The sequence below is a fragment of the Mchenga conophoros genome, linkage group LG1, assembly GCF_057382185.1.
Source record: "Mchenga conophoros isolate Kocher_MC1m ecotype Shallow Benthic linkage group LG1, M_conophoros_male_GT1.1, whole genome shotgun sequence".
Classification (NCBI taxonomy): domain Eukaryota; kingdom Metazoa; phylum Chordata; class Actinopteri; order Cichliformes; family Cichlidae; genus Mchenga; species Mchenga conophoros.
In genome coordinates this window covers 37,579,028-37,606,880 of record NC_140526.1, presented here as the reverse complement: position 1 = coordinate 37,606,880, position 27,853 = coordinate 37,579,028, and the positions used below count along the sequence as shown (strand labels likewise).

The 27,853-nt window shown below is 43.4% G+C and overlaps 1 protein-coding gene across 1 annotated transcript; it reads right to left on the bottom strand.

The window, feature by feature from the left end:
* Window positions 1-280: 280 nt before the first annotated feature.
* On the bottom strand, window positions 281-27,853 carry LOC146583772 (aggrecan core protein-like). The gene is made up of 20 exons (XM_085277278.1): window positions 27,726-27,853; window positions 24,389-24,480; window positions 24,194-24,285; window positions 23,596-23,887; window positions 23,265-23,439; window positions 22,229-22,356; window positions 21,854-22,147; window positions 19,412-19,714; window positions 19,121-19,295; window positions 18,912-19,039; window positions 18,545-18,832; window positions 18,244-18,342; window positions 16,471-18,162; window positions 13,902-13,979; window positions 12,841-12,954; window positions 10,680-10,838; window positions 10,524-10,606; window positions 3,329-3,473; window positions 2,781-2,963; window positions 281-2,701 (listed from the first exon to the last, which is right to left on the bottom strand). Exons 2-20 carry the CDS (start codon window positions 24,477-24,479, stop codon window positions 2,634-2,636), a joined length of 4,587 nt encoding a protein of 1,528 aa, XP_085133404.1. The 5' UTR covers window position 24,480; window positions 27,726-27,853; the 3' UTR covers window positions 281-2,633.

Below are 27,853 nucleotides of genomic sequence, written 5' to 3'. Positions count from 1 at the left end.
CAAATTCACCATAATGTTATTATTCCCATGAGTCAGCTCTGTGTTATTTACCACAGAAACACTGAGCTCACTGTGACATCAAAAAGGTGAAAGACCTGTTTGTTGACTCTACCTGGCATGTTTGGGTGGTGACCTCCTGGATTGACACAAGGCTGACTGAATGAAGAAAAAAATTAACAAAATTAACAAAAACATTAGTAAATGAAACGTTTATTAAGGTTTTATAAATATAGGACAGTCTGGGCAGTGAGCACAACATAATTTTACATATTTACCATGTGGAAAAACTGAGATGTGGTCAGTGTCCGGCAGCCTCGCCTCTGTCAGTGCTCCCCAGGGTGGCTGTGGCTACAATGTAGCTGCCATCACCAGTGTGTGAATGTGTGTGTGAATGTGTGGATGACTGGATGTGTAAAGCGCTTTGGGGTCCTTAGGGACTAGTAAAGCGCTATATAAATACAGGCCATTTACCATTTATTGTATTTACAGCAGACAGAAGTGTGTGTGTGTTTGTGTGTGTGTGTGTATTCCTGAGTCAATATACAACAATAACACAGTACATGTGAGGAAGCATTCTTTATAGTTATTTCGTCTTTTTTAATCAAACCAACAACACTGTCATATAGACAACAATAGAAACTATAGAATAGATGCATTTTATTCAGTAAAAAAGATTCTATGTCAGAAACATGCACAGCTTTGAAGGTGGACTCTTGCTCTTTGGTTTATGCTTTTTAAAGAGGCACAGCCTCCATGTACAGCATCAGTGACATAAAACAAGTGTACGAATGAATGCAGTCAAAGTTGGGAAATAAAGAAACTGTAACGTCTGCAGCAAAGAGCCCCTGTGGTCCCATAAGGTGACATTTTTCTACAGTGTGTGCCAGTTTATCTGTGACAACAGAAACATCTGTGACGAGTTATTCATCTGTGTGTTTGAACTTCAGCAGACTGTCCACGTCTGCATGACTAAAAGCTTTGACTCGCTGACATGGGTGCATTACTGTAATGCATAGGCGTACCTAATAAAGTGGCTGCTGAACGTATTTAGTATGATGAGAGAACTGTGCCAGAATGATCGAGAAACACCAAACACATAATGAAGTCTCTCGCACAGATGAAGACCTTCTCTGCAGACATGACTCGTCCACACAAATAAATCCTGTGTTTGCAGAGAAACATGGCAGCTGACGGGCTCCGTGCATTTCTTCTGACGTTACAGACATGAAACAGGAAACAGGCTCATTGTTGTAGCTCCGCTGAGAAGCTACGCACTGCACAGCTCGTGGCGGATGATTAATGCCTGAACATAGAAGAGAACGCTAAAACCAGCCAGCGTGACAAACTGACTGCTTTAGGCATAACATAATTAAGAAATAAAGCTTGAGCTGAGCAGAAGCTCGTGTGTGCTGCTAATGCTGCTGTTGTCTTGGACAATAGGCTCAGTAAAAAGGCATATTGGACCGTTGGCTGTTTGCTTTTTGTTCACTAGTGTGTGAATGTGTGCGTGAATGGGTGGATGACTGGATATGTAAAGCGCTTTGGGGTCCTTGGGGACTAGTAAAGCGCTATATAAAATACAGGCCATTTACCACTATAAATTCTTCCTTCTTGTCTTTTTTTCATTTGTCTCATCCACTGGATTTAGCTCGGCCATGCTTCATGTCCATAAGGCCTCTCTGAGCACACAGAATTTTGAGATTTCATACAATGTCAATAATACACAAGTGCTGAGTTTTTCTTTACTGAATCTTCTTTCTATGCAGTAAGCAAATATAATATTCATATTAAATAATATAGATTTTTGGCTAGTTCTTGCATAACATGGATCGCCACAGTAGTTGAATGAACCTCTCAGCTGTATACCAACAATAAAATCACAGATAAATTCACAATATTACTGATTTATTTAATGAGAACTAGTGAGAACCATTGTGACTTTATGTCCTCAGTTTGTTACAAAGTCTGTTCACGTGACACTCGGAAAAACAACCCCGGGTCTAAATTAAACCACCTAACAGGTGTGATAGCACAGTCCTCTCAGTTCTAGTTAAACTTGGATCATTTCTGCCCAAACATAACCCAAAAGTCCAAATGACTGAACTCATATATCTTCATGTATGCGGCCTGTTAGCTTTAGAGCTGTCTTATATGCTCATGCCTTTTAATTGTAACTGCACTAGTTACACTACTGTGTAAATCTTCAACTGAACCTCAGCTGAATTTGAAAAAGAAGGAATAACCTTGAACCTGCAGAAGTATCTCCGGCGTACCACATACACCCACACGCATGACTTTTTGGTGCCTGACTTCATGAATCATGTTAACATGATTCCTGCACCAGCGTCCGTCTCTATGATAACATCTACAGCAGAACGTACCATCTGTGAATCAAAGTGTGCCAGCAATACTAAACAAAAATATATTACAAGACACACAATAACCATTAACAACCAGAACAATAAAGTAAGGACAGGAGCCACAGAAAAAAAAAATCACATTACCATGGTGTAGCCACTCCCATGTGTGTGTTCCAGAACATTGCCTCTAGAAATCTTCTTGACTTGTATAGAAAATTCATTTTTGTGTCCCATTAATGTTCTTTTGAAATAATAAATTGCTATTTTGACTCCTTAGCGACGCCTGCTGTTGCGTTCTGGACTCCTGCGGCTCCTCCTCTGTGCTCTCCTTTGACTTTTCACTGCAGCGCGGGAAAAACCAAACAAAGACTTATTATGAGAAATAACTTCTCAGTACGAATCTATACAGAGCATGCTCACCATCAGTGCATTTCACTTGGGGCTCCTCCCACTGTCCGTCTGGTTGACAGCGCACCAGCGGTAGATGGCGCTGTCTAAATCCTGGATTGCACTGATAACGAATGCTGGAGCCGACGGGGTACACCACCCTCTTTTTGCCAAACATGCAAGCATTGGCCACCTCTGGCGGGGCACCACAGGACACTGAAGGTAGTACCAGAGGACATCATATCAAACAATGTGTTTCCTGCAGTACGTATTTTAGGTAAAAAGCTAAAACATTGCTGCGTTAGTTAGCTCCGAGTCGAGTTTGTTTTTGCAACAGCCAAAATCCAACACGTTTGTTTTGTTAGTGTTAGGACTCTTTCACAGAGCCCAGTATGAGTCACACTGTAGGAAGCTTTAGCCAGCCTAATGCAAAAAGATAAACCTGCTCCACCTATGAAGGACTCCAAACCACTGGACATATATTCTACCATTCAGATATCTGCCTTGTATTGATAACCAGACCAAACAGACTAGACTAGACTTGAAGGTTTTGCTCCAGAGGTTTTGCTGAGCCAGCCTACCTGAGCCTTTCTTGCAGGTGAAGGGCAGATGATAACTACAGGGTACATCATTCCACTGGCCGTCAGAATGCCAGATCATCACCACACAATCTTCTTCAGAGTTCACGTAGTTGTCCGGCTGGTTAGGCCTCCAGTTCTCGTATTGCTGAAGAGACGAGAGCAAACAGGTAAACCTCAGAGTGTAAACAGGACCACAACAGCTTTACCAGTTGTCCTGTATGTCATCTTTTACTGCTAAATTAGATTTTATTGTTTTGTCTTTTCTCAACAGCAAAAAGTTCAAAAAACAATAGAAGCATTAATCGATGAAAATGTTTCCACACATAAAGTTGAATTAGACTAAAAAGCATAAACGGCAAATTGTCTTTGAATGGAATTGCTTCATGCTCACAGCTGTTACACACTCGTTTTCAGACCCCCGCTCTTTCGCTACTCAGGTTAAACATGATATATAAGTCACTCGGATAACTTAAAAATGTAATTGTTTGCCTTTTTTCGGTGTTTTATTTGTTCCGGACTAAATCGGTTTGGCTGAGATCAAAGTTATTAGATTAAATAAAACTTTATTAATCCATCGGGTGGGTTCCTCCAGGATTTTCACACAGCTGAATAAACGTCAAACAGAAAACCGATTAAACAGAAGTGTGAGACGATCGAGAATTTCCGCCAGTGTCCTGATATATTTTAGATAGCAAGGAGCAGACGGCTGAGTTTATTAAACTCCACCAAGACAGCGGTGACGCAAATCTGAAGGCTAGACCGTCCCATTTCACAGCCTCGCACTTCCGGCCTTCTCAGTCTTTGAAGGAACCTGCCCACGTAGACCGCGAAGGCCGGGTCCTCCGAAGGATGCAGCCGACGTTTTGGGACACAGCTATGGTCAGCATCCTGACAGCCCAATGGACGAAGCTGTCTCTCAGTCTGCGTGTTCTGGCCCGGAGGCTCTTCAGTATCATTCCTGATGGCAGCAAACTGAAGTCGCTGTTGAAGGGATGAGTGGAGTCACCTGTAATAGAGAGGACCTTCCAGATGAGGCAGGTGCAGTAGATCTCCTGGGGAGGGAGGCAAGAGAGGTCCCCACAATGCTCTCGGCTGCTCTCACTACCCGTTGTCATTTTTTCCTGCAGAACCCAGTGCAGGAGTCATACCACACAGTGATGCAGCTGGTGAGGATACTCTCAACTGTGCCTCTGTAGAAGGTGCTCATAATGGGGATTGAATCTCTTGTGCTTCTCAGTTTGCAGAGGAAGTAGAGTTGCTGTTGGTCTTCTCCACATTCAGGGACAGGTTGTTGTTGCTGTACCACTCTGCCAGATGGTTAACTTCACCCCTGTAGTAGATCCCGTCGTGGGTCAGCAGAGTGAAGAGAAGGGGGCTCAACACACATCCTTGGGGAGCCCCCGTATTCAGTGTTCTTGGGCTGGAGGTGTTGCTGTCGACCCATACTGTCTGCTGTCTTCCTGTCAAGAAATCTAGCAGCCCGTTATACAGCAAGGTGCTGATCCCCAGCAGATCCTTTTTTATGAATGAGTTGCTGGGGAATGATGGTGTTGAATGCTGAACTGAAGTCTATGAACAGCACTCTGACATACAGTGGGGCAAAAAAGTATTTAGTCAGCCACCGATTGTGCAAGTTCCCCCACTTAAAATGATGACAGAGGTCAGTAATTTGCACCAGAGGTACACTTCAACTGTGAGAGACAGAATGTGAAAAAAAAATCCATGAATTCACATGGTAGGATTTGTAAAGAATTTATTCGTAAATTAGGGTGGAAAATAAGTATTTGGTCACCTCAAACAAGGAAAATCTCTGGCTCTCACAGACCTGTAACGTCTTCTGTAAGAAGATTTCTGTCCCCCACTCGTTACCTGTATGAATGGCACCTGTTTGAACTCATCATCTGTATAAAAGACACCTGTCCACAGCCTCAAACAGTCAGACTCCAAACTCCGCCATGGCCAAGACCAAAGAGCTTTCGAAGGACACCAGGAAAAGTATTGCAGACCTGCACCAGACTGGGAAGAGTGAATCTACAATAGGCAAGCAGCTTGGTGTGAAAAAATCAACTGTGGGAGGAATCATCAGAAAATGGAAGACATACAAGACCACTGATAATCTCCCTCGATCTGGGGCTCCACGCAAGATCTCATCCCGTGGGGTCAAAATGATCATGAGAACGGTGAGCAAAGATCCCAGAACCACACGGGGGGACATGGTGAATGACCTGCAGAGAGCTGGGACCAAAGTAACAAAGGTCACCATCAGTAACACACTACAACGGCAGGGAATCAAATCCCGCAGTGCCAGACGTGTTCCGCTGCTGAAGCCAGTGCATGTCCAGGCCCGTCTGAAGTTTGCCAGAGAGCACATGGATGATACAGCAGAGGATTGGGAGAATGTCATGTGGTCAGATGAAACCAAAGTAGAACTTTTTGGTATAAACTCAACTCGTCGTGTTTGGAGGAAGAAGAATACTGAGTTGCATCCCAAGAACACCATACCTACTGTGAAGCATGGGGGTGGAAACATCATGCTATGGGGCTGTTTTTCTGCCAAGGGGACAGGACGACTGATCCGTGTTAAGGACAGAATGAATGGGGCCATGTATCGTGAGATTTTGAGCCAAAACCTTCTTCCATCAGTGAGAACTTTGAAGATGAAACGAGGCTGGGTCTTCCAACATGACAATGATCCAAAACACACCGCCCGGGCAACAAAGGAGTGGCTCCGTAAGAAGCATTTGAAAGTCCTGGAGTGGCCTAGCCAGTCTCCAGACCTCAACCCCATAGAAAATCTGTGGCGGGAGTTGAAAGTCCGTGTTGCTCGGCGACAGCCCCAAAACATCACTGCTCTCGAGAAGATCTGCATGGAGGAATGGGCCAAAATACCAGCTACTGTGTGTGCAAACCTGGTAAAGACCTATAGTAAACGTTTGACCTCTGTTATTGCCAACAAAGGTTATGTTACAAAGTATTGAGTTGTATTTTTGTTATTGACCAAATACTTATTTTCCACCCTGATTTACGAATAAATTCTTTACAAATCCTACCATGTGAATTCATGGATTTTTTTTTTCACATTCTGTCTCTCACAGTTGAAGTGTACCTCTGGTGCAAATTACTGACCTCTGTCATCATTTTAGGTGGGGGAACTTGCACAATCGGTGGCTGACTAAATACTTTTTTGCCCCACTGTATGAGTCTCTAGTGTTCAGATGTGTGAGGGCTGAGTGAGGGGCAGTTGATTCCATCATCGGTTGAGCGTTTTGACCGGTATGCGAACTCAAATGGATCCAGGTCGATAATTTGATTTGATGCATGACTAACCGTTCATAGCTCTTCATAATGATGGAGGTGAGTTTGACAGGACGGTAGTCCTTAAAGCAGGAGGTAGATGACTTCTTGGGTACAGTAATGATGGTGGAGGCTTTGAGGCATGTGGGAACGATGGCCTGACCCTAGTGATGTGTTAAAGATGTCTGTGAAGACATTTGTGAGTTCCACAGCATAGTCCGTCAGTGCTCGTCCAAGGATGTTATCAGGACGTGGAGCTTTGCGTGTACTGATTTTGGCAAGGGATCTCCACACACTGTCTGGGGATTGTGTCACCACGGTCTGTAGAGTGGGCCTATAGTCTGTGATGGTTTGTATTCTTTGCCACTGCCTCCAAGTATCTCTGCTGTCGCTGAAGCTTTGCTGCAGCTGATGCCACAGGTTTGCCCTTGCTGTTCTTAGGCTCACCTAATTCCCGGCGCTGAAGGCTGCATTTTTCAACCTTAGGAGCATTTAAACCTGACCTGTGAGCCATGGTTTCTGATTGGCCCAGACAGTGACAGTCCTGGTCTCTGTGACATCATCGATGCATTTTGGGATGTAGGCAATGACAGTTTCTGTATATTCCTGAAAGTCTGTGGTGTTGTCGTGTGTGGCAGCCTGTGGTGGAAAAGCAGTCTTGCAGTGCCTCTGAGGACCCTTCTGGCCACACCTGTACCTGCTTACGGACTGGTTTGGTGACTTTGACCAGGGGCCTGGGGGAACCCATGGCACACCTAGATTTCTGCCTGTACTGACCCTTATGCAAAATAGGTGGAATTAAGACACAGTTCCAAAAGCAAACACAACTGATCAGTGCTGAGGGTGGTCCTGTTGCTGAGGTTGGGGTGATCCTGTAATCTCTTATGAACGACCTCCAATGCTTCTATGACTGGGATGCAAGTGAAGACAGATGTAACATCTCTCTCTCACTGTACATATACTGTGTATAAAATTAGGGAAACATAACCTGCACAAACAAAATAATTTGCAGGACAAATGTTTGACATCAATTTTGTTCGATTTGAAGAAGATAGGGGGGCCAACTTCACTCACATTGGCCCATAGCCCTGCCAGTGTAGAAGAAATGATGACGGATGATAATGGCAGCAGCAGCCGTTCTTCTCTGCATGAGTAGCTTAATGTTGTTCGTGTGTAATTTACGTTGAGTACGCTAACCACGTTATTACATTAATGCATGTAAGGTGAACTAGCAAACACCGTCGTAGGTACATGCAGCTGTCTTCTTGTTTGATGGCAGATACTCCCTTCACCCTGGCCAAAAAGGCTAAAATGACCAAAGAAAAAGTGGGAAACAGCTAAACATGAGAGGTTTTTGGACAAAGTTTGTTTTTTCCATTGTTTAAGCACTGCTTCCAGCCAAGAGTGATGCCATAAATCCCCTATAGCTGCAGAAAAGGCTAACATTGTTATCTTTTTACAAAAAAACAGCTGAACATGAGAGGTTTTAGGACAAAGTTTGTGTTCTCCATTCTTTAAGCACCGGTTCGAGCACCGGTTCGAGCACCGGCACCGTTTCAGAAGTACCAGTTTGGTACTGGTATCGGATAAAATCTAAACAATACCCATCCCTAGTGACACACTGGAGGGGAGCACAGCTGATCCTAATTCACAAGACGACAGGAAGACACAAGCTGACACAGTGATAACAGACACAGACCTTCAAAGTAAAACAGGAAATTCACAAAGACAAACTCAGGGACACGAACAAAGCACCAGGGGAATGACACAGGAAATAAACCTAGAACCATAGCTGGACTGGCATTTGCCCGGTGGGCCGATGGTGATTTTTCGTTTTTATGGGCTGTTGTTTTTTTTTTCGTTTTTTTCCGTAACGGTATAAACACTGAAAGGTGGTGGATTGGCCAGATGCTGGGAGATGTGTAAAATTAACTCAGTTGTTTGGTGGTGGCTATTGCGGAGCTTCCACAAATTCAGTAACATTAGCAAGTGGTGGAGGCCAGCAGATGCAACACGCTGGCAGGTGGATGACGGAAAGGCAGGAGGAGCAGAGACCCGAGGCGGTGAACTGAACTTCAGGTAAGAAGTTATGACCTGCAGTCTATCTGGTCAGATATAAACCAAGTTTAGGTGGAGTTTATTTTCGTTATGCTGACTTTTTACAGTCAGTTACAATAACTCGTACTGCGTACTAGCTAGCATGATGGAGTATATATACTGCTGGGCGGGTGCTATGATGTTACTGATGTTGAACTTGTTTTATCTTATTTTATTTATAAGGTTAGTTATTAGAGTTTCCAACTGTCCTGTAAAAAACGGAATAGTCTGGTATTCAGAGAAAATATTTTGCGTTTCGTAGTGAGCTGAAAAGGAACACAGTTTGTCCCGGACACAAAGCTGGAGTTATTCTGTGTCTTTGCGCTGCACAGCTTCCTCTTCTTCTCTCATTCTCTCCCCCTCCCTCTCCTGTTGCTACTTCAATCATGAAACTGATCAATGATCAGCTGATCGGCTTTTCTCTCTTGTTTGTTTATCGCCCACTTTGCGCCAGAAAGAGGAAACCAGCGGATGTCGCGCTAAACAACAGCAGCACGTTTAAGCTTGATCAGCTGTTGTTAGAATTTATTTAATATTAATTTCTAGTATCAGCTGATGTTTGCTGGAGCCACAGCTGTAAAAGCTGCTGGTCATGATGTCGGTTTGGATATGTGGTGAGAGGGAAACATGAAGATGAAACCAGGAGATGTCCTTACTGAATCATCAGAGCTGAACAGGTGATGGACAAACAGGTTCACCTTTTAGGTGACATGAATGAGTTGAAGGGAAGTTATGAACTGTTTCTGAGAGACTAATAACACCAGGATCCTTTTCTAAGTAGCTGACAGCTGGTAACTGCAGGGGCGGGTCTAGCAAAGTTTTGCTAGGGGGGCAGGTAGGGCATTAACAGGGAGAGGGGGGCACAAAGAAATACTTTTCTTTTTTATTCTCATTTAAAATGTCTTGCTTTTAATAAATAATTATCTGAATCTTACAACAAACGTTTTCATCTGATGTCAAATGTATAGAAATCCATTATTGCACATAGTAATTTTTTTTAGGATCCCATCATAATTTCTTCAGAAGTAGCTAAGTACTGCATATGATGCCAGTATTTTCCCACATTTTCTAGATACTGTACCAGTACTGTGTGCAAAATGCCATCAAAAAGTCAATTAAGTTTTATTCTTTCTCACCTGTCTTTCTGTCTCCTTTCACTTTTTAAAGGTTGCCATGTTAGAAAAAATATTTTGCCCTGCCATGCTGTTTATTGATGTGGCAAATGAATGGTTTATGAAAATATATCTAAATCTGTCATCAGTAATCAGTAATGATCATGTCTCCCCTCTAGTCTTCTCTGTCTTAATTTCAGGTTTTCACCATGTGTTGTAGATAGTTCAGGAGGTTAAGTCGACCAAGCAGTTTAGAATACCAGAATAGGGAGGATGGTGTAGGTTTAAGTTTATTAGACTGATACATATATACCAACAAGACAGTCTGCATCACTGTGACAACAGCGTTTGTTTTCATTCAAAGGCTTTATGGTTTTTCCTATAATACCTGGTGGGCCGGTCTCTAGTCAAAATGCCCGGGCCGATTTTTTGTCCCAGTCCAGCCCTGCCTAGAACTGGAAACCCTGAAAATGAAACCTACATACTAATAAATATAACCATGAAGAAATTAAACATCAGATCAGCTAATAATAATAATAACGCCAAAACGCTGGGTCAACTACCCAGCACCATGACAATGTTGCTGCCATCACACTCAAATTGTGCGTTTCCTTAGTTCAAGCACTGATAGATTTTTGTTCTGACCCAGTGTGAATAATATCCTGTTCCCTCAGTCCAACACGCCCACTCACCAGAGGAGTGCCGTCAGTCCACTGGAAGTCATTCTCTATGGTCTTGTCATTCAGCCCGATCCACTGGTAGTCTTGTGCATTTGCTGTGGAGACAAAACAAAGCGCCTCGATTCTCTCTCTGCTCCCGTCTCTCACACACATCCGATAAATACTCACCGTTGACAGAGTTCTGCTCCTCTGGGGAGATGATGCTGACCAGGTGGGCGTTGTGATCGCGGCAGCGCTGCTCCGCTGTCACCCACGTCTCTCTCTCGGTGAAGTGTCGGTAGCAGTTCCCCTGAAACTTAGTCCAGCCTTCTTCACACGGCTGCTCCTCTGCGGCCGCAACAGCAAAGAATGAGCACTGTGAGACCGCTCGCTCACTTCAGCGCACAGATTTCTCAATGCAACGCGTCTTTTTCAGGGCTCAGAGTTTAGATACGAAGTGTTCATTAAAGCTTGTTACTCGTCCACAACTACAAACGAGTGTGCTAAGTAAAGTTCAATTCAATTTTATTTATATAGCGCCAAATCACAACAAAAGTTGCCTCAAGGCGCTTCATAAGCGCCATCTTCTCTTCACTTTATTGATTTTTGCTCTCGGCTGTTGATGTTGTGAGTCAGTGAGAATCACACTTTGCCCTGAGTGGGTTTGCTGTTGTGTACAGTTTGACAAAGGGCAGCGTTTCCATCCTGACCTACAAAACAAACAACTCTTTACTGAGAGGAAAATCAGGCGTAGCATCCTGCTGGACAGTAGGGCCTGCCCAATTTCCACCTTTTACTGCAGCATTCAAAGGCTTCATTCACTCTGTAGCTCCGTTCTGTTCATTTTCATTTATGGGCCACTTCAAACAAATGACACAAAACACACACATTTTTCCATTTAGTCCTGTTTAGCTCTATTATAGCAGACAACTCTGGATTTATCTGAGACATCCACCTCTGAGATGCTTTGCCTGTCCACATACAACACGTCATTAATAATGTAAAATATTTCTGTAATTAAGAAAAAACTCGCAATGTTGGATTTGGGCCTAGAAATCTCAGGAACGTTTCTATTTACACTGGATTTTAGTCTACTGGCCTCCAGTAACACCGTGAAAACCCCTTTTTGGTCAGCACGTGTCCTTTAATCTGCACATGAAATAAATCTGTGGACCTGATTTTACTCATCTGTGCAACACTGCTACAATTAGAACCACCGCGTCTCACAGAGATGCACAGACACTGGTCCCTGCACAGGCAGGGCTGTGGAAAGTCCTCGTTTTCAGGTGGAAGAGCCTTCAGTTGAACCAAAACGCTGCTGGGATTAAAAAGAGATCTTATATTATTAGTTTCTATTGTAAGGTCCCAGTTAAAAGAAGAACTTGAATGAATGATCAGACCCCATCACACGATCAGTCAAACTAGCCCAACAGAGCACTTCCCTCTCACACTGTGGGCTGACTTCCAGGGGTGTTTGAAAGTAAACTGGGAGGCAGAGCCTTCAGCTCTAAGGAACCAGCTCCCAGTTTGGATTGGAGACAGTTCTGGACACAACTGTTGGTCTAGTTTTTATTCTGAGCCCAACGTGCCTGCTGTCTCACTCCTCTGAGTTTGAACTACACGTGCTGCTGTCTTCAGCTTTGTTTTGGTTAGTCTAGTTTATTTTGTGTAGTTTATTTTTAATCATTTTTAATTTAAATGTTAATAAACTTAGGGACTCCAATAGAGACAGACAAACTCTCATTAATAAAGCTCTGTTAGGACTGGACCTGGTGAACAGGTTTCTTCCTGTTAAAAGGGAGTTCTTCCTCCCTCTGTCTCCAAGCACTTGCTTGTAAGAGACCACCTGGTTGTTGGGCTCGTTTCTGAATATTGTCTATGGTCGGTTCTTTCCCTTACACCTTACAAGTATCTTGAGATGACTGATGTTGTGAGCTGGCACTGTGTAAACAATGTAAGTGAATAACTGAAAGAAATTATAATAATAATTCACACCAAAGATCTGCAGGCCTGAGTGTGGACTGAAGTTTATGAAGGTCTAAAGAATGTTTTTCTGTACATTAGGATGCTCTGTAACACGTTCACTGTTACTCTGGCTCACCTGGATGACTGCTGCAGTAAAATGAAGTTTAGTAAATGTTTGCAGCAGTAAAACCACTAAACCATTACTGCCTCTCTGACAGAACACAGGCTCCCATTGCAAACCAGGAACATCACAGATACATGCCATGAGCCACCACAGCTGCTCACACAACAACTAATACTGCCATCTGCTGGTGTTGCCTCTCGTTCTCTTGCTTCAGTTGTTTTTGAGGTTGTTAGTATTTTTTAGCTGAAGCTGATCTCATACCGATCTCACAGCGCTCCCCTCCGTAGCTGGGCAGGCATAAGCATTTGAAAGAGTCTACAGTCTCCACACAGGTGGCTCCATTGGCACAAGGGTCGGAACGGCACACATCTACCTCTGCAAAAAAGGGGGGCGGGTAACACTACTGTTACAGCGAGGTGTGGGGACGGGAGGCGGATCAGCAGGGTGGGGAACAATACCATGCAATGCAACTTCAGATTAGACTTACTGCACCTAGAATCATCATCCATGTTCCTTTGTTAACAGCTCTCTCAGGTTAGCATGTGCGAATGACATTGACATTTATATTGCTGTATTTCCGGTTGAGTGAACGCTGGCGCGACTGGCTGCCGCTACTCACCGGCCGCCTATCTGTTGTACAGTGTCCTTGGGTGCTTTGAAAGGCGCTATTTAAATAAAATGTATTATTATTATTATTATTATATACTGAAATATACACCAAAATATCCGATTGTTGCAAGGAAGAATGATTCTAGTCCCTGCAGTAAGTATATCTTTGAATCCTTTGCTAGTTGCAGCAGAAAATCACCATTTAACTCCCAGCAGGATGAAAGCACATATGTTGCAGCAGTTAGATTTAGCATGCATGCATGAGCAGAGGAGGCGTGCTGGCATGGCAGACCAAAAACAGCACACAGGCTGAAGAAGACACTTGTGATGAACACGAGACACAGACGCGGTAAATCCTCAGAGCAGAGACGATGCACATTTGACAAACGGCCGAACGTGAACATCTGTCACACAAACACAAAGACCCAGAGCTCGACACAGAGAGACAACAAACCCAAGCAAAAATACAGTCAGGACACAACAGCAGAGAAGGAAAACAGAGACTGTGAGTCTGCTTCATGAACACTGACTACAGTTACAACAGGTTAAATGTTTATCTGGAAATAAACCCTCAGATAACAGGCTGATTAATGCACAGACTGCAGACCAACAAAAATGTAACACATGCAGACAACAAACAGAAATGTTTCAGGCAAAGTCTGTTAACAGGTACTGAACGAAGCTGCTGTCAGAGAAGGAAATGAGAAACTTACCGTCACAGAAGGCAACGCCGTTCTCTGCAGTGCATGAAGCATCGCCACAGGGGTTCGGTTCACATGGGCCAACATGTCCTTAAAAACAATGCACACTGATTCACACAACACGTCCTCCATGAATGACACACACCAGCACAACTTAGAAAGACACAAGAGGCTTTGGCTTTAGCCATCTCAAATATCTCTAAGACGGAAAAGACTGTGAGATGAGCACACTCACATGTATACACTGACATTATTAATTATACAGATGAACTGCTTAAAAGGTATAAGTGTGACGAATTCTCAATATAGGAACAGAAAACCAGAAACACAAACCGGAACATATTTACCAAGAGTTTAAAACAAAACACAACACAAAAATTCTTCCACTGGAATTAATATGAGCAGAGGAAAAAACACAAAAGTAAGTATTAGCTCCATTAACACACCAGAAAATTACAGTTAAAATAATAAAGAAGACAAACTGGGAACAAAACACAACCTGACACTAATAAAAACTGAGAGCTCAAGAAGAATAAACGTTCAATAAACCAGATCACAAAAGTAAAAAAAAACAGCCAAAAACAAAATAGAAAAGAGATCCATGGAGGCAAAATAACAAATGAGACACGATGAAGAAAATATAGATAATAAATTATTTAAAACACCAACAGCAAAACAGACAAAATGTTCACTGTGATGTTGTACTGGAGTGGAAAAGCATCACAGTGTGAGGCTGAGAAGGATGCAGCACATGCAGCTACACTGTGTATACTACACTGTATACGGTGTACTAAAGAAAAAGAAAGAAAGACGTAGATTAAGAAGCATGTTGTTTCAAGTGTTTCTGTATTTTTTAAACTATATTTATTGTTAAGCTTCTCAAAAAACTGTGACGCCACGAGTGCAGTGATTGGTTGGGCTTACGACTTATCATCTTGTCAGCACAGTTAGGCTGAAATGTAAACACTGAGTCTGTGCTGGCATTGAAATTTTGCAAGATACAAGTAATGTAGATCCTGCGCAAGTTTCCAAAAGACGTCAACAAATTAACAGAAAGTGTACTTGTGAACTTATTATTTTTAAGGGGCTTAATGCTAAAATTCAAGTATTTTCTATTGTGCATTGATAAGCTGAGCCTCAGTGACACCTGTCATGGGTGAAAACCCAGCAATAACCAGAGTTTCACTCATTTAGCAGTTGTTAGCGGCAGCAAGGATTTGGGTTTGCTATGTGATCACCAGCCAGTCTCTAGGCCTTTACTTTTGAAAAGTAAAACTAAATACACACGACCAGCTGTTGCATGTACAGGGATAAAGGGATTCATATCTTACTTTTCCATCAGTCACTAAACTAAGAATAAAACCTTGCAGGTCACTAAAATCACTTCTGTTTCTGATTTTCTTCACTTAGTCGGGGTTAAACAGTTTCAGTGCACGTGTAAAAATCAAACTGATATCCGCACTGCCTGTAACACTGACTGTGCAATATGTCAAGCTGCGAATCGGCTCACAATCAAGTGTAGGAAAGTAAAAGAAATAAGACTTTATCACAGCTTTGGTAAATGTTCTGTTCTCATGTATACGAGGGTTTTTTTTCTCTGCCTGAGCCCTTTAACCTGATGTTCCCTGACTCAGAAGACCATGGATGCATAGCTCCACGTAGAGTATCTGTAGAGCGGGAATCATACCACTGATGTTCTGATTGGTACCAACTGTACCTCCTGATCAATAAGACTTTAATATAAACGCCTTTTGATCATTTATTTAGTTTTTGCTCTCTTTAAACTTTGTATCTGTTTGTGACACACTTCAACATTTAACTGTTTCTATTCTTGACATTTAATGTCTGTGTTCATTTTTCTTTGCACAGTTTGAATGTTAGAAGAAGATCATAGCTCGCACAGGTAAAGTATCAACAACATTTAGGCTGGGTGGTTCCCACTCACAGGGTCTCATTACAGCCACAGGCCCACTGGGTGGATGCTTCTGCAGCCCTTACTTAGTTTTTCAGTGCGCTTTATAAATAACGTTTATTATTATTATTGCTTTGTTGACGGCACAAGTTAAACCATGCATGGAAAACAGTTTACAGGGTAAGGCAGCCGTTCCTGTAGTTTGGCATCAAATCAAAGAAGTCGCTTAGGTGAGAATGACTACGTAGACATGTAACGTGCTGCTAACAGTAAGTAGCAGCTAGCTTGGCACACGCTAACTTTTTCAGGTAACAATCATTCAAATCTGATGCACAGCTTAGTTTTTATTGCTGATGAATGATTAGATTTTTTGAATCCCACCAAGCAAAAGCAAGTATAAAGTTAACCATCTGTTTCAGGAACTACAATAAAGCAACAGTTTCCTCTCAAAGGTGCATATTTTCAGCAGCTAGCACATCAACACACCACCACCAAAACACACCTAGTGGTTATGGTTATAGTGACACCCTTAAAAGTAATGAACTGAACATTTTAATTGGCACAAACAGCTACAGAGTACTTCATGTTGATTTGATACACTACCAAAGGACATGATATTTTAAATCCAGAGCAGAAAATCTAAATTGTGTCAAGAATATATTTACTAACCTTCAACAGGGCCTGATGTCTGAACAGAGGGTGGTGCAACTGTAATGGGAGGTGCTGCTAGTCCTGCCGGGACAACCGCAGGGGCCAGAGTTACAGGGACATCATCGGGGGTCTCTGGCACGCCATTAGGGTCCTCCTGTGGTCCTGTGGTGCTCTCTGTCACATTGCACTCAATGATGGGATAGGCCACTGGCAGATGCCTAGAAGGGCCTTCTGAAAAAGTCGTGCTGGCAGCAGATGAGTCAGAGTCTCCACTCCCAGGGTAAGAACCACTGCCACTACTACTTCCTTCTCCACTGTACTCCAACGGCCCCTTACCAAGCTCCGAAAACAGCGTGCCTGAGTCCTCTGGTGATGTGTTTTCAGATACCTTTGTCATTAGATCCTCAGACTGAAAGATAACACTGCCTCCTCCTCCACTTGTAGAGGACTCGTAGCCAGAAAGTCCTGATCCAGACAGAGAATGAAAACTTGAGCTTCCAAATCCAGACAGATATCCACCACTTCCCTCTGCAGAACTGTAGAGTAAAACCCCAGATGCCTCCTCCTCCACTCCAGACGATGACCCTGTCAGCTCAGTGAACCCTGAACCCACCAAAGTCACACCAGGGAAAAATTCAAAGACCCCTCCCGAGGCCGAGGCAGTGAGGTCCCCACTGAGGTCCCCACTGAGATCACCACTGACGTCTCCACTGAGGTCCCCACTGAGGTCCCCACTGAGATCACCACTGAGGTTCCCACTGAGGTCCCCACTGACGTCTCCACTGAGGTCCCCACTGAGGTCCCCACTGAGATCACCACTGAGGTTCCCACTGAGGTCCCCACTGACGTCTCCACTGAGGTCCCCACTGAGATCACCACTGAGGTCCCCACTGAGGTCCCCACTGAGGTCCCCACTGAGGTCACCACTGCAATCTCCATTAAGATCACAAATGAGAACGCCAGATCCTGAAATGTCCCCAGAGCCACTGAAGAAGTCTCCACTAAGCTCACTGTATTTACTGGAGGTGGTTGCATCAATCAGTTTATCATCTATCAATAAGATCTGAGCGTCTCCACTCCCTGAAAGCTCTCCTGACTGTCCACTACCACTTCCAGAGGAAAATTTGGATGGAAAACTGCTAGAGCCAGAAAACTCCTGACCAGTGACGAAACCAGAGGACATGTCTGTGGAAGAACCACTTTCTGTAGAACTGAAACCAGATCCAGACCAGGACGCATCCCCACTACCACTCAGCACTCCAGATCCCACATCAGATGAAAGGAAAGTAAGGATCTCTGTGCTTCCCTCTCCAGCTTCTTGAGGTCCTCCAGAACCTGAGTCCTCGCCTGAAGGAGTGGAGTCAGTGCCTGAAAAACAAATACTGATCGTGGACCCTTCTCCACTACCTGATCCAGAAACATCTGTACTACTGGGACCTGATTCTCCGCTGGGTAGGTCAGCATGCGCACTGCCAGCCAGGTCTCCAGAGCCAGAGGAAGGGAGGTCTTCAGAAGCAGAGCCATCTCCAGAAGTAGCCTTATCTCCAGAACCAGAGGAGAAAATCTCGTCTGCAGACAAACATGGCTGTCCAGATCCAGACGATTCTCCAGAGTGACCTCCAGATGTGTAATCTACTACAGAAGTGTCTCCTGAGCCTGAACCAGAGCCTGAATTCTCTACATTGATGGGAGGAGATATGGAGGGAACAGCTGAGAACAGAAATTGAAAGTTAAGCTTAGAAACAAACGGGAACAAATGGGTAATCCAGTCATGCTCTGAAGGGAACTCACCAGGTCGTAACAAATGGGTAGCTGATGTCAGATTTAGTAGAGCCTCCTCAATTTCTGTGACGTTCAGTCCAGTTTCATCTGCAATAAGCCGAACGTCAGCTGTGAAAATGTAAGTGAATGATGATCATGGTGGTTAAGAGTCAAGTATAAGGTATAAATCGTCAATATAAGAATCCCTGTTTGGGAGAAAGACAAATGAATTTTCTGTCCCCTGGTTGCCAAAATTGGGAGAATAGTTTAAAAAGCAAATGTGTAGTTAGACCTCAGAGGGTTAATGAATAGTAGAGACATTCAGAATTACCTCTGAAACAGTAAGCATCAAATCTGGCATCAAGTTCAGGATAGCCAGTCTGGTGATTGTACACAGTGTGCACTCCTATTTTCCCCGCTCCGCACTCCGCACGTGGATTGTTGATGGGATAGCGCACACTGCGATCTAGTAGCCAGCCTGCACGGCACTTGTCAAAGCCCATTTTCCAGGCAGCATAGAGATGTCCTGTGGAGGCCGCTGTGGCGTTCTGCTCTTGACAGCTACGAACAGCCTCACTGTAAGTGAAACCTTCAGCTGATTCAATGTGGAAAACCTCTCCTGTGGAACAGATGACAGTGAATAACCAAAATCTATACAATATTACAAAGTCATAACTAAAACTTTAGGCTTTTATCACCTTTGAGCCCGTCAGTGTAGCAGTACACATCGTATCTCTCGTGTGCTGGCCTCAGACCGTAGGATCGAACCCCGGGTCGATCTCCCAGATCTCCAACACAGCTTTCTCGAGGGTAAGCGATAGGATACCTACACAAGAGCACCCAACTATAAAACCTGGTTTAAAACAGAAATCTCTTCACTTGCTCCAGAATAGCAATCCAGAATTACCTTACAGTCTGATCCAGTAGCCAACCTGCGTCACACTGCTGGTATCCAGCTTCATACGCTGCCTGCAGCTGCTGAGGCGTGGCGATTGAGCCTCCAACACTCTGGCAGGCTTGTTGGGCCTCGACAAAGGTGAAAGCGTAGCGGCCGGCAGCTGAACGGTAATGGAAGACCACGCCTGTAGAGGAATCAGGAGAGACTACTGTGGGTTGAAATCCTGGAACGTCATTATTAGGGAATCTCTCTGGTCCTTCTTCAGTTATTATAGCATGCATCAGCGGCTCATTTACTGACCGCTTGGAGGTATCACAAAGCCTTTGTGTGGCTCCCTGCCAACATCCGGCTGTGCTGTGGCTGACTGTATCAGATCAGTGACAGACTCGGTGATGTTTGGCGGCTCAGCCAGAGGCGGGTCGGTGGGGCTTTCTGTGTAGGTGAAGTCCACGTTAGTAGGCATCATAGTCTCCACCTCTCCGGCAGCCTCACTCTCTGTCGTCGTGCTCCTGAAGAACACCTCTGGGCTCTGTGTCACTGTGGTGACTCGCGGCACACCGCTGCCCTCTTCTGTCATGCCTGAGCCGTCTTCATCAGTCGATTCTGGAGGTGACAGAGGAGATGACGTCTAAAGGTGAGTTTTTAAAGAATCTTCTGGAGGAGCTGGTTTGAGCAAGCCACCTATAGGCCATAAGGTTAACGCATTAGCCTGGGAATCTGCCCTGGAGCCGTTTACCCAGTCTAACCCAGTCTAACCCTAGCCCTAGTCTTTTAATTAGGCCTTATCCACTCACAGTATTCAATGATACACATGTCATTGAAAAACTTACAATATGGTGTATTATTTATATAAAATCCCAAAATGTCATGTTGTGGTCAAAGTGTCACAAAAAGTAATTAGATTGCTGTTACTTTCCCGTAAGCACGCTGCGTTACTAAAACTTGATTTTGTTTGTGAGCGTCTCTCATGACAACGACGTACGAGCGTGCGACGTCCGTGGTAACAGACGTGTGCAGATCAACAACGGATAATATGGAGTGCAGGAGAGAGTACCACCGTGCAGCGTTTACAGCGTGGAAGTAATCACATTACTTTGAGTTTGATTCAGTAAAAAGTGACACAAACATTAGCGTCTGCTGTTCACTCTGTGTGGGAAGAAAACTTCTTTCTACAGCGAAAAGTTAAACTTCAAATCTGAGCGAGCAGCGAGCACGCCGCCACGGGAACGTGACATTCACAGAGAAACCCCCGGATCCTCCCACTGACATGACCGCTGTGGGCAAACCTCCACCCGCCCCACTCCTGCTAAACACAGACAATAGATTTAAGAGCTGCTGAGTCTTCGATTCTATTCATTTTTACTGTTTTACTTGCATCTATTTGAAAGAGTATAAACACAAAACATGATTTTATTTTATATGCTGGAATACGCAGAACATAGGTTTAAATGTTAAACACATTTCTTCAAGTCAAAGACTGTTGATATCATTTAATGTTTGCTTGATGCATAAAGTTAAAATTAATAAAACATTTTTTTCATTTGATTCAGTTTTGTATGATGGATTATGCAGAAAAAATAGAATTGGGCTGAAAGTTCTGTTGCTTTATTACGTAAGTAATAAAGTAACTAATTACTTTTGAATTACCTTTTTCAAGTAACTTGACCGACACCACCTACATGTTAGAACTACAGGAGCTGCTCAGTGAGGGAAACCCTTGCCATGAAGCTCCCAGTGCAGTTTTTGTGCTGATGTTAATGCCAGAGGAGCTCTGGGAAGCTCTGGGAAGCTGCAGTTACTGCGTCAGTGGAGTACTGGTGTGTTTTAGACACCATGCACCACAGCACTGGCTGACCTCTCTCTGTAACTTAAGTGGTCTGCCACTTTCGGGCTGAGTTGCTGTGGTTCCTATACACTTTTACTTCGCAAGGGGATAGAAAGTTCAGCTGATGTGTAGCATTGGCGTCCTATTACAGTACTACACTCAGTGAGCTCTTTAGAACGACTCTTTTTTCACAGATATTTGCAAACTGCATGATAGTTTTGCACCATTCGGCCACGTGATCCAGTATTGATCAAGTGAATAATGCCACAGTCCCACATTTGACTGTGGCATTATTATGTCAGTGGCTAGAGACCAGTCAGTGACCTTCTGAATGGTAAACTGGTTGGTGAAACCCTCTTTACTTTTAGATTGCTGCAATTGTTCGTAGTTTGCAGATAAGATCTCAACTTGTCTGCTAGCAAGTGTAACCGCTCACCCTTCGAGCGGTTATAAGACTGTAAACAATGGCACACAAACAGTAAAGGGAAATTATTGGCCTTCAGAGTAAAAGCTCTGTTCCACAGTTGCATCTTTTACATTGAAGACAAACAGTCCCTGTCTGTGGTTTGTGTTGGTGCAGCAAGCTGCTAGCAACCAAGGGAATCACCAGGAGGTTTCTGCTGCAGAACTGTCTTTCTGACCAGTGTCAGCAGAAGGCCCCTCCAACTCTGGTGACAGGTGATTGATCACACTCTCTTGATCAGTGTGTGCAGGACATGACAATCCTACAGCCCCAGAGAAACCGTGGCATCTCTGGGGCTGTAGGATTCAAAGATTCAGAGGTTTGTACTTTAATCTGTTTAGTATATGTAGGTTCTAGTAATATGCAACTGTTTCCTGCACATGTAAAATGTGGCAATACATAGCTAGTGAAAGTACAGATGCACACTTGTGTGCTTTTATTGTGTGAGCGATACCTGTGTAACAGAAGGCGTCACAGCGAGACTCGGGAAGAGGATATCCTGTCTGGTTTGCGTGAAGATAAACAGTCCGTACCCCGATCAGCCCGCCTCCACACTGTGGCCTACGAATGTTGATGGGATAGCGGACACTCCTGTCTGCGAGCCAGCCAGCGTTGCAGACATCCATCCCTCCTTGCCAGGCCAGGTACAGCTGACCTGTAGTGGCCAGCTGAGCACCCTTATTAGAGCACGCCAACACAGCCTCTGAGAAGGTGAACTTCTCTGCAGTCGCAGTGTAGAAAACTCTGCCTGTCTCAGATAAAGAGCTTTGTGAGAAAAATAAAGAATACAAATCATGAAAGGATGAGTTTAAAATGCATTAAAGTGTACCTGTCATCTTCTCAGCAAAGCAGTAAACATCATAAGTCTCATTGAGATCCCTCACGCCGTAGGTCCTGACTCCAGGCAGTTCTACTTTGTCACCATAGCAGTTCATACGAGGACTCTGGATTGGGTACCTGTGGTTAAACAAAGTAATGTGAAGAAGAAAACACTGAAAACTAAACTCATGTTTGCTGCTGTACAGAAGTTTAACATGAGCACATTGTGATCTGCTCACATTAGCTTTGTCCTTTCAGACCACAATTCGTTGATTTCATGTTTTTCCTTAAATCCACAGTAAAGTGTTTTAAAAACACATTTCAAAGAAGTTGAGAGCAGACTGGAAAATATGTCTATTTTAAGAAAACTCCCAGTACGACGAATTGTATTAACTGCTAAACATGCCCAGGAAAGAAAGGAGAGGCTTGGTGCTTCATAAGTGGGAATGGAAAGAAATAATATTTCTCTATAAACTATTACAAGTAATTTGGGGATATCATAATCTGCAGTCTTGCAGTCTCTGTTCTAATTTATCCCAAAGTTGTCATATCAGGTTAAGCTCAGGACTCTGTGCAGGCCAGTCAAGTATTTCCACACCAACCTCAGTCATCTTTATCGACCTTGGTTTGTGCACTGCTGCGCAGTCATGTTGGAACAGGAAGGAGCCATCCCCCAAAACTCCAAAATGTCTTGTTATGCTAAAGCATTAAGAGTTTCTTTGACTGGAACTACGGGGCCAACTCCAGCCCCGCACCATAATCCCCGCTCACCAAACTTTACCAGCTCTTAATCAACATTTTTTTGATTAAGATGCCAAATTACAGTTTTTTACTGAACAGAAAAATGAGTTTTAGTCCTATGTTGTTCTGCTTGGTTAATTCTGACCTCAGCGCTGGCTTAAACTTAAGTTTAAAAAAGTGAATTTAGCCATTTTCGTTTTTGGCAGATTTCTCAAATAGGTTTCTTTTCTTGCTTTTATGAAGGGCCATGTTATAAATTTTGGAAATAAAACTAGTGAGTAGTTGCTCCTTGGGTGGGTGCTGACCTGACTGTGTGATCAGAGAGCCAGCCAGCGTCACACTGGTGAAAACCGTCATCGTACGCCGCTTGGAGCTGTTCGGGTGAAGCCATTACTGCACTATTCTGGGTGCACGCTGCCTTCGCCTTTTCAAAAGTCAAACTGTAGCGTCCCATGATGGCCCTGTAGTGGAACACAGTGCCTGGAGAGACAAAAAGTGGGATAACAATAAGAAAGAGCGATGTGACCAAAAAATCCATATAATTTTGGTCATTTTGTCAACACTATCACATAAAAGTAAAAAATCAAAAGAAAAGGTATCAACTCCTGCCTCGCAGACATCATGTGTCACTCATACCTTGAACCTGGACGTGCACGATGCTGTGGTTGTCCTCGATGTCGTGCTGAACCTCACAGCGATACACTCCCGTGTCACTGGAACGCAGCTCAGATATCCTGATGCTAGCGTTTGTCGGGGTCCCAGGATAAGCTACCAGCTGGACTCTGTCCTGGTAGTTCTCAGTGATATGCACTTTCCCCCCCTGGGCAACAATGATGGTTGTGGCCTTTTCTTTAGTCACAAAGCTCCATTTGATCCGATGAGACAAGGGGGCAATGGTGGGAGCACCAGGGTCGTCAACAGTGTGATCCTATGAGAGGCGACATCATTTACAAACGTTTTCGAGGGTTTATAGACACAAACATACGTACATACATGTCAGGTAGTTAAAGTAATATGACAGGTTCAATCTAAGCTTCTGTTACTTTATTTGCTGACTAAGCAGCTGTACTGTTGTTTTGATGTCAGGTCTGCTGAGATTACTGATCTATTGCATTCTGTGTAGTGGTTAACACGTGTGCTCCTAACGCTAACGCTGAAGCTAATGATGTCATGGTGGCTAAGGCCTTCTTTTATATGGCACACAAAACAAAGGTGTAGTTTGCCATTTACACACCTCAAAGTGGCACGGTAACATCAGCGTTCCCCCCAGCAGAGGGCGCTGTGGACCCTCCAGGAGAATGATGACACTCAGTACATCCTCTGGGTCTGTGAAGGTCAGACATGCACACAGTGTAGAAAGACAAGACTGCTACACGCCAGTGCTGACTGATGAGGACACTGGAGAGAAACTGTAAGCTGCACTTCTTACCCATATAGGACTGCTGCTCATAAACATCATATGTGGCTGAGGTGACAGTCACATACAAAGCCATCAGCACCGTCCCCCGGATCATGTTCATCCTAAAAATCAAACAGGAAAATTAGCAGGAACACGACTGTGACTCGAACTCTTCGTCACACTTGGACGCTGATGTTAAATGCTAATCCTTTTTTTTATGTCCTACCTTTAGAAGTGAAAAAAGAGAACTTAATCTAAACTGTTGAAGAACAGGTCAATTAAAATGAGACCACAAAGGTATTATAACCTCAGTTTCTTACTTCCTGCAGTCCATAGCCTGAGTGTGTAAAACGTGCTGTACTGAGATGCTGTAGCACTACGAGGCTGGTTCTGATCATTTATTCAAATGATCACAGAAAGATTTCAGGTTCTTTGTCTCTGGTAAAGACTATACTTATCATAATAATTCAGTAATAATAAAAATTACACTGAAAATATTAAAATTACACTGAAACAAAAACTACTGCAGCTAATCTGAACTGATAATGGAAATTATAAACCCCCCAAATTTCAAGTATAAATACAAAGCTGTAGTAAGTCGTCAGTCCAGTGACCAATATATTCGCACAGGTGACCTTTTGATGGGCGGAGCAGTGGAACCGTGCAGGGACTGATTTGTGCGTTTAGAATTTACATGTTTTGTTTGGAGGGAACATTTTACCTTCTTTTCTTGTTTATTTCAGTATTAATAAAGCTACTTTTTGGATTATTCATTTATTTATTTGAGATGTGCCAAATCCCACAAGACTTAACTTTACTTCTAAGATTTTTTTTATGTTCGCTGGAAGAGACATTTTGATTTTTAATATACTTTTTTCTTTAAATGTGTATTTGTTTGGCCGAGTGTGTGAGAGAGATACACACTGGAACGTCCTGGAAACGTGGTTACAGTGGAAAAAAGAAGCCAGTTTCTCTCTGTTTCCCTCCCCACCATTGTGGGGTTTTTATTTAAATAAAATGATTGTTGTTTTCTGAACAGAGGCTGCTGCTGTTCTGAGTAAATGAATCGCTGCATTTGCAGCGGGAAGAGGCTGCCGTTAAAACAGCACTATCATTTTTTCTGCTTCTCTTAGTTCAGCCAACATTATTAGCAAACTTGCTCATGAGCCAAATAAATAAATAAATGGCTCTTATATAAACGATCGGTGAAAGGCTCAGCCTGTCCTTAAAGCTTAAACTGGCTCACATACAAATAGACATTTGATATTTTCTACTTTAATTATTTACTTCGTGCTTCATGTTTTCTACTGGTAAACTTTTGCGTTTGGCTTTTTGGAGGAAGTTGGTGAACAAATGGGCAGTAACTGCATTCTTTGAACCCCTAAAGCTGGAGGGTCGATGTCTGGGCTAAGTGACAGCTCATTAGCACTGAGTTTGTGTGAGTGGTGCTGGTGGCCAGCTCCACACTGCATTCATTCAGCCGCTGTGATAAAGTCTACTCCCACAGAGACTGGGCCCATAAGACCAGATCTGTTCCCCGTGAAGCCTGTGTTATGGCAGCTCTGACGACACCAGGTCTGTGTAAACAGCACTGCGTAGATTCCAGAGTCCGCCCTTTCCATCGCGTCCTAACACTGCTCACATTCAGGCCGGAGACCGGAGTGCGACGTGATGGAGGGAGGCCAGTCAGGCCTTTGATCCTGGACAACTACTGAATTTATATTTCTTTACATGAGGCAAAACGTTCATGTGATGCACCAGGTGTAAAAATGTCATGTTTGTTACAGGTAATGACTGTGTTGTTCAACCATGGGAGGAAATTAAGGTGTGAGATAGGATGGCTGAGCCCCAATACTGTGCTCTTCAGTGAACTAGCTGACGTTAAGTAATGTTCAAATATGGACTCGGAGTTCTGCTTCCAGGTATAGATGCATACAAGATGGTTTGGCCCACCACCCACCACTCTGCTTTACAAAGTCAACAAGGACAGTTTAAAATCCTTTTCCTGGTTACTTTTCTTTGACCTTAATGCTAAATGCTAATTGTAAAGGCTGCAGCTTCAGACAGATGCTGAATTACAGTAAACAATAAAAAAGGAAGAATTGATAAGTTTGATAATATTTTTGGTCTAAATGCTCTTTCATTTGCCTAAAAGCAAACACACTAAACTCTGAGAGTTAAAAACAGACCAGCTGACCAGAGAGGCTGTTCTCACACTTATTACTGGGCACGCATGAAAAAAGGGATGAACATGTTTGCACTGTGAAAAACAGAAACACCAGTAAGAGCCGAAGAGTCAGTGAACTGGTGCTACTTAATGCCACAGTTCTTCTGGTCTGAGGCGAAGCATCAAAAAATGAGCTTTAAGAAAGAGCGCTTAAAGATGTACATCCATGAACAGGAGTAATAAAAGGCTGCAGAGGCCATGAATGACAGCTGAATCATACTGAAGGAAACGCATCACCAACAAACGGCAGCACATAAAAAAGACGAGAGCCTCAACCAACCCAGTGTTAGTGATGTCATCACTTGTTGTAAGCACGGTTATAGTTGTAACCAGATTTGTTGAAGTGTCGCTACATTGTGACAGCAACATCTTCATGTTTAGGTTTTTCCACAATTACAATCCTCACATCGATCCATTTTCAGGTAGGAGAACTATACTTCCTGAAACCTGGGATTTTTTCACAGCCTCCTCCATGCCACAAGCAAAAGTCCTGGAATAACCCCTGCCTGTCTTACACTGTGGACATAGCGATCTGTTATACTTTTGATTTGATTATACTTGGCATAACATCTGGGGTGACAAAAAAAACTGTCATTCTTATTTATGGTCATGACTTTTTGTGTGTGTGGATGACTGAATGTAGTGTAAAGCGCGTTGGGGTCTTTAGGGACGAAGTAAAGCGCTACACAAATACAAATACAAATACAAATACAGGCCATTTTTACCATATTGCTGATATTTCAAGCAAACAATACATCAAATGATTTCTTTATTTCTGTAATTCTGGGCTAATACTTGTAACATTCTGAGCTATTTATATGTAATTTATCTCAGGGCAGTTAAATGTTTACTGTGAGATACTGTATCTTCCTTTAGTGATATTTTCTGTAATTCTTACATACAGATATATAATGAAGACAACACTAAATACAAGTATGCAGATCAGCACCAGAAGGTTAAATAGACTTGAACTTATCTGGGGTTTTCACAGGTATAGTTTATGATGTAAAAACACAGAATTTGTTGTGAAAATAAGATTTAAGGAAAAGCGCCCAAATAACATATATGCATGAGTAAGAGCATCCATCCTTCCTCAGAAAATATGCCCGAAAAAGCCTTGCAAAAAAGCAAATTACTCACCTGTTGTAGAAAGACTGGCACACCTGTGGCTGTTAAATCCTTCTTCACGGTGTGCTTCTTGAGCTCCAAGCTGAGAGTTTAAAAGTCCCAGCGAACAGCAGGAGCAGAGAGCTCAGGATGCTCAGCTG

What these genes read in the sequence shown, in the direction of transcription:
- LOC146583772 (XM_085277278.1), bottom strand. Translation starts at nt 24,479, where the DNA reads ATGAACATGATCCGGGGGACGGTGCTGATGGCTTTGTATGTGACTGTC. An exon ending in TGAGCAGCAGTCCTATATGG is followed by an intron (nt 24,286 to 24,388) that starts GTAAGAAGTGCA and finishes TGACCTTCACAG; the next exon opens with ACCCAGAGGATGTACTGAGT. An exon ending in CTACTGGATCAGACTGTAAG is followed by an intron (nt 19,040 to 19,120) that starts GTAATTCTGGAT and finishes GCTCTTGTGTAG; the next exon opens with GTATCCTATCGCTTACCCTC.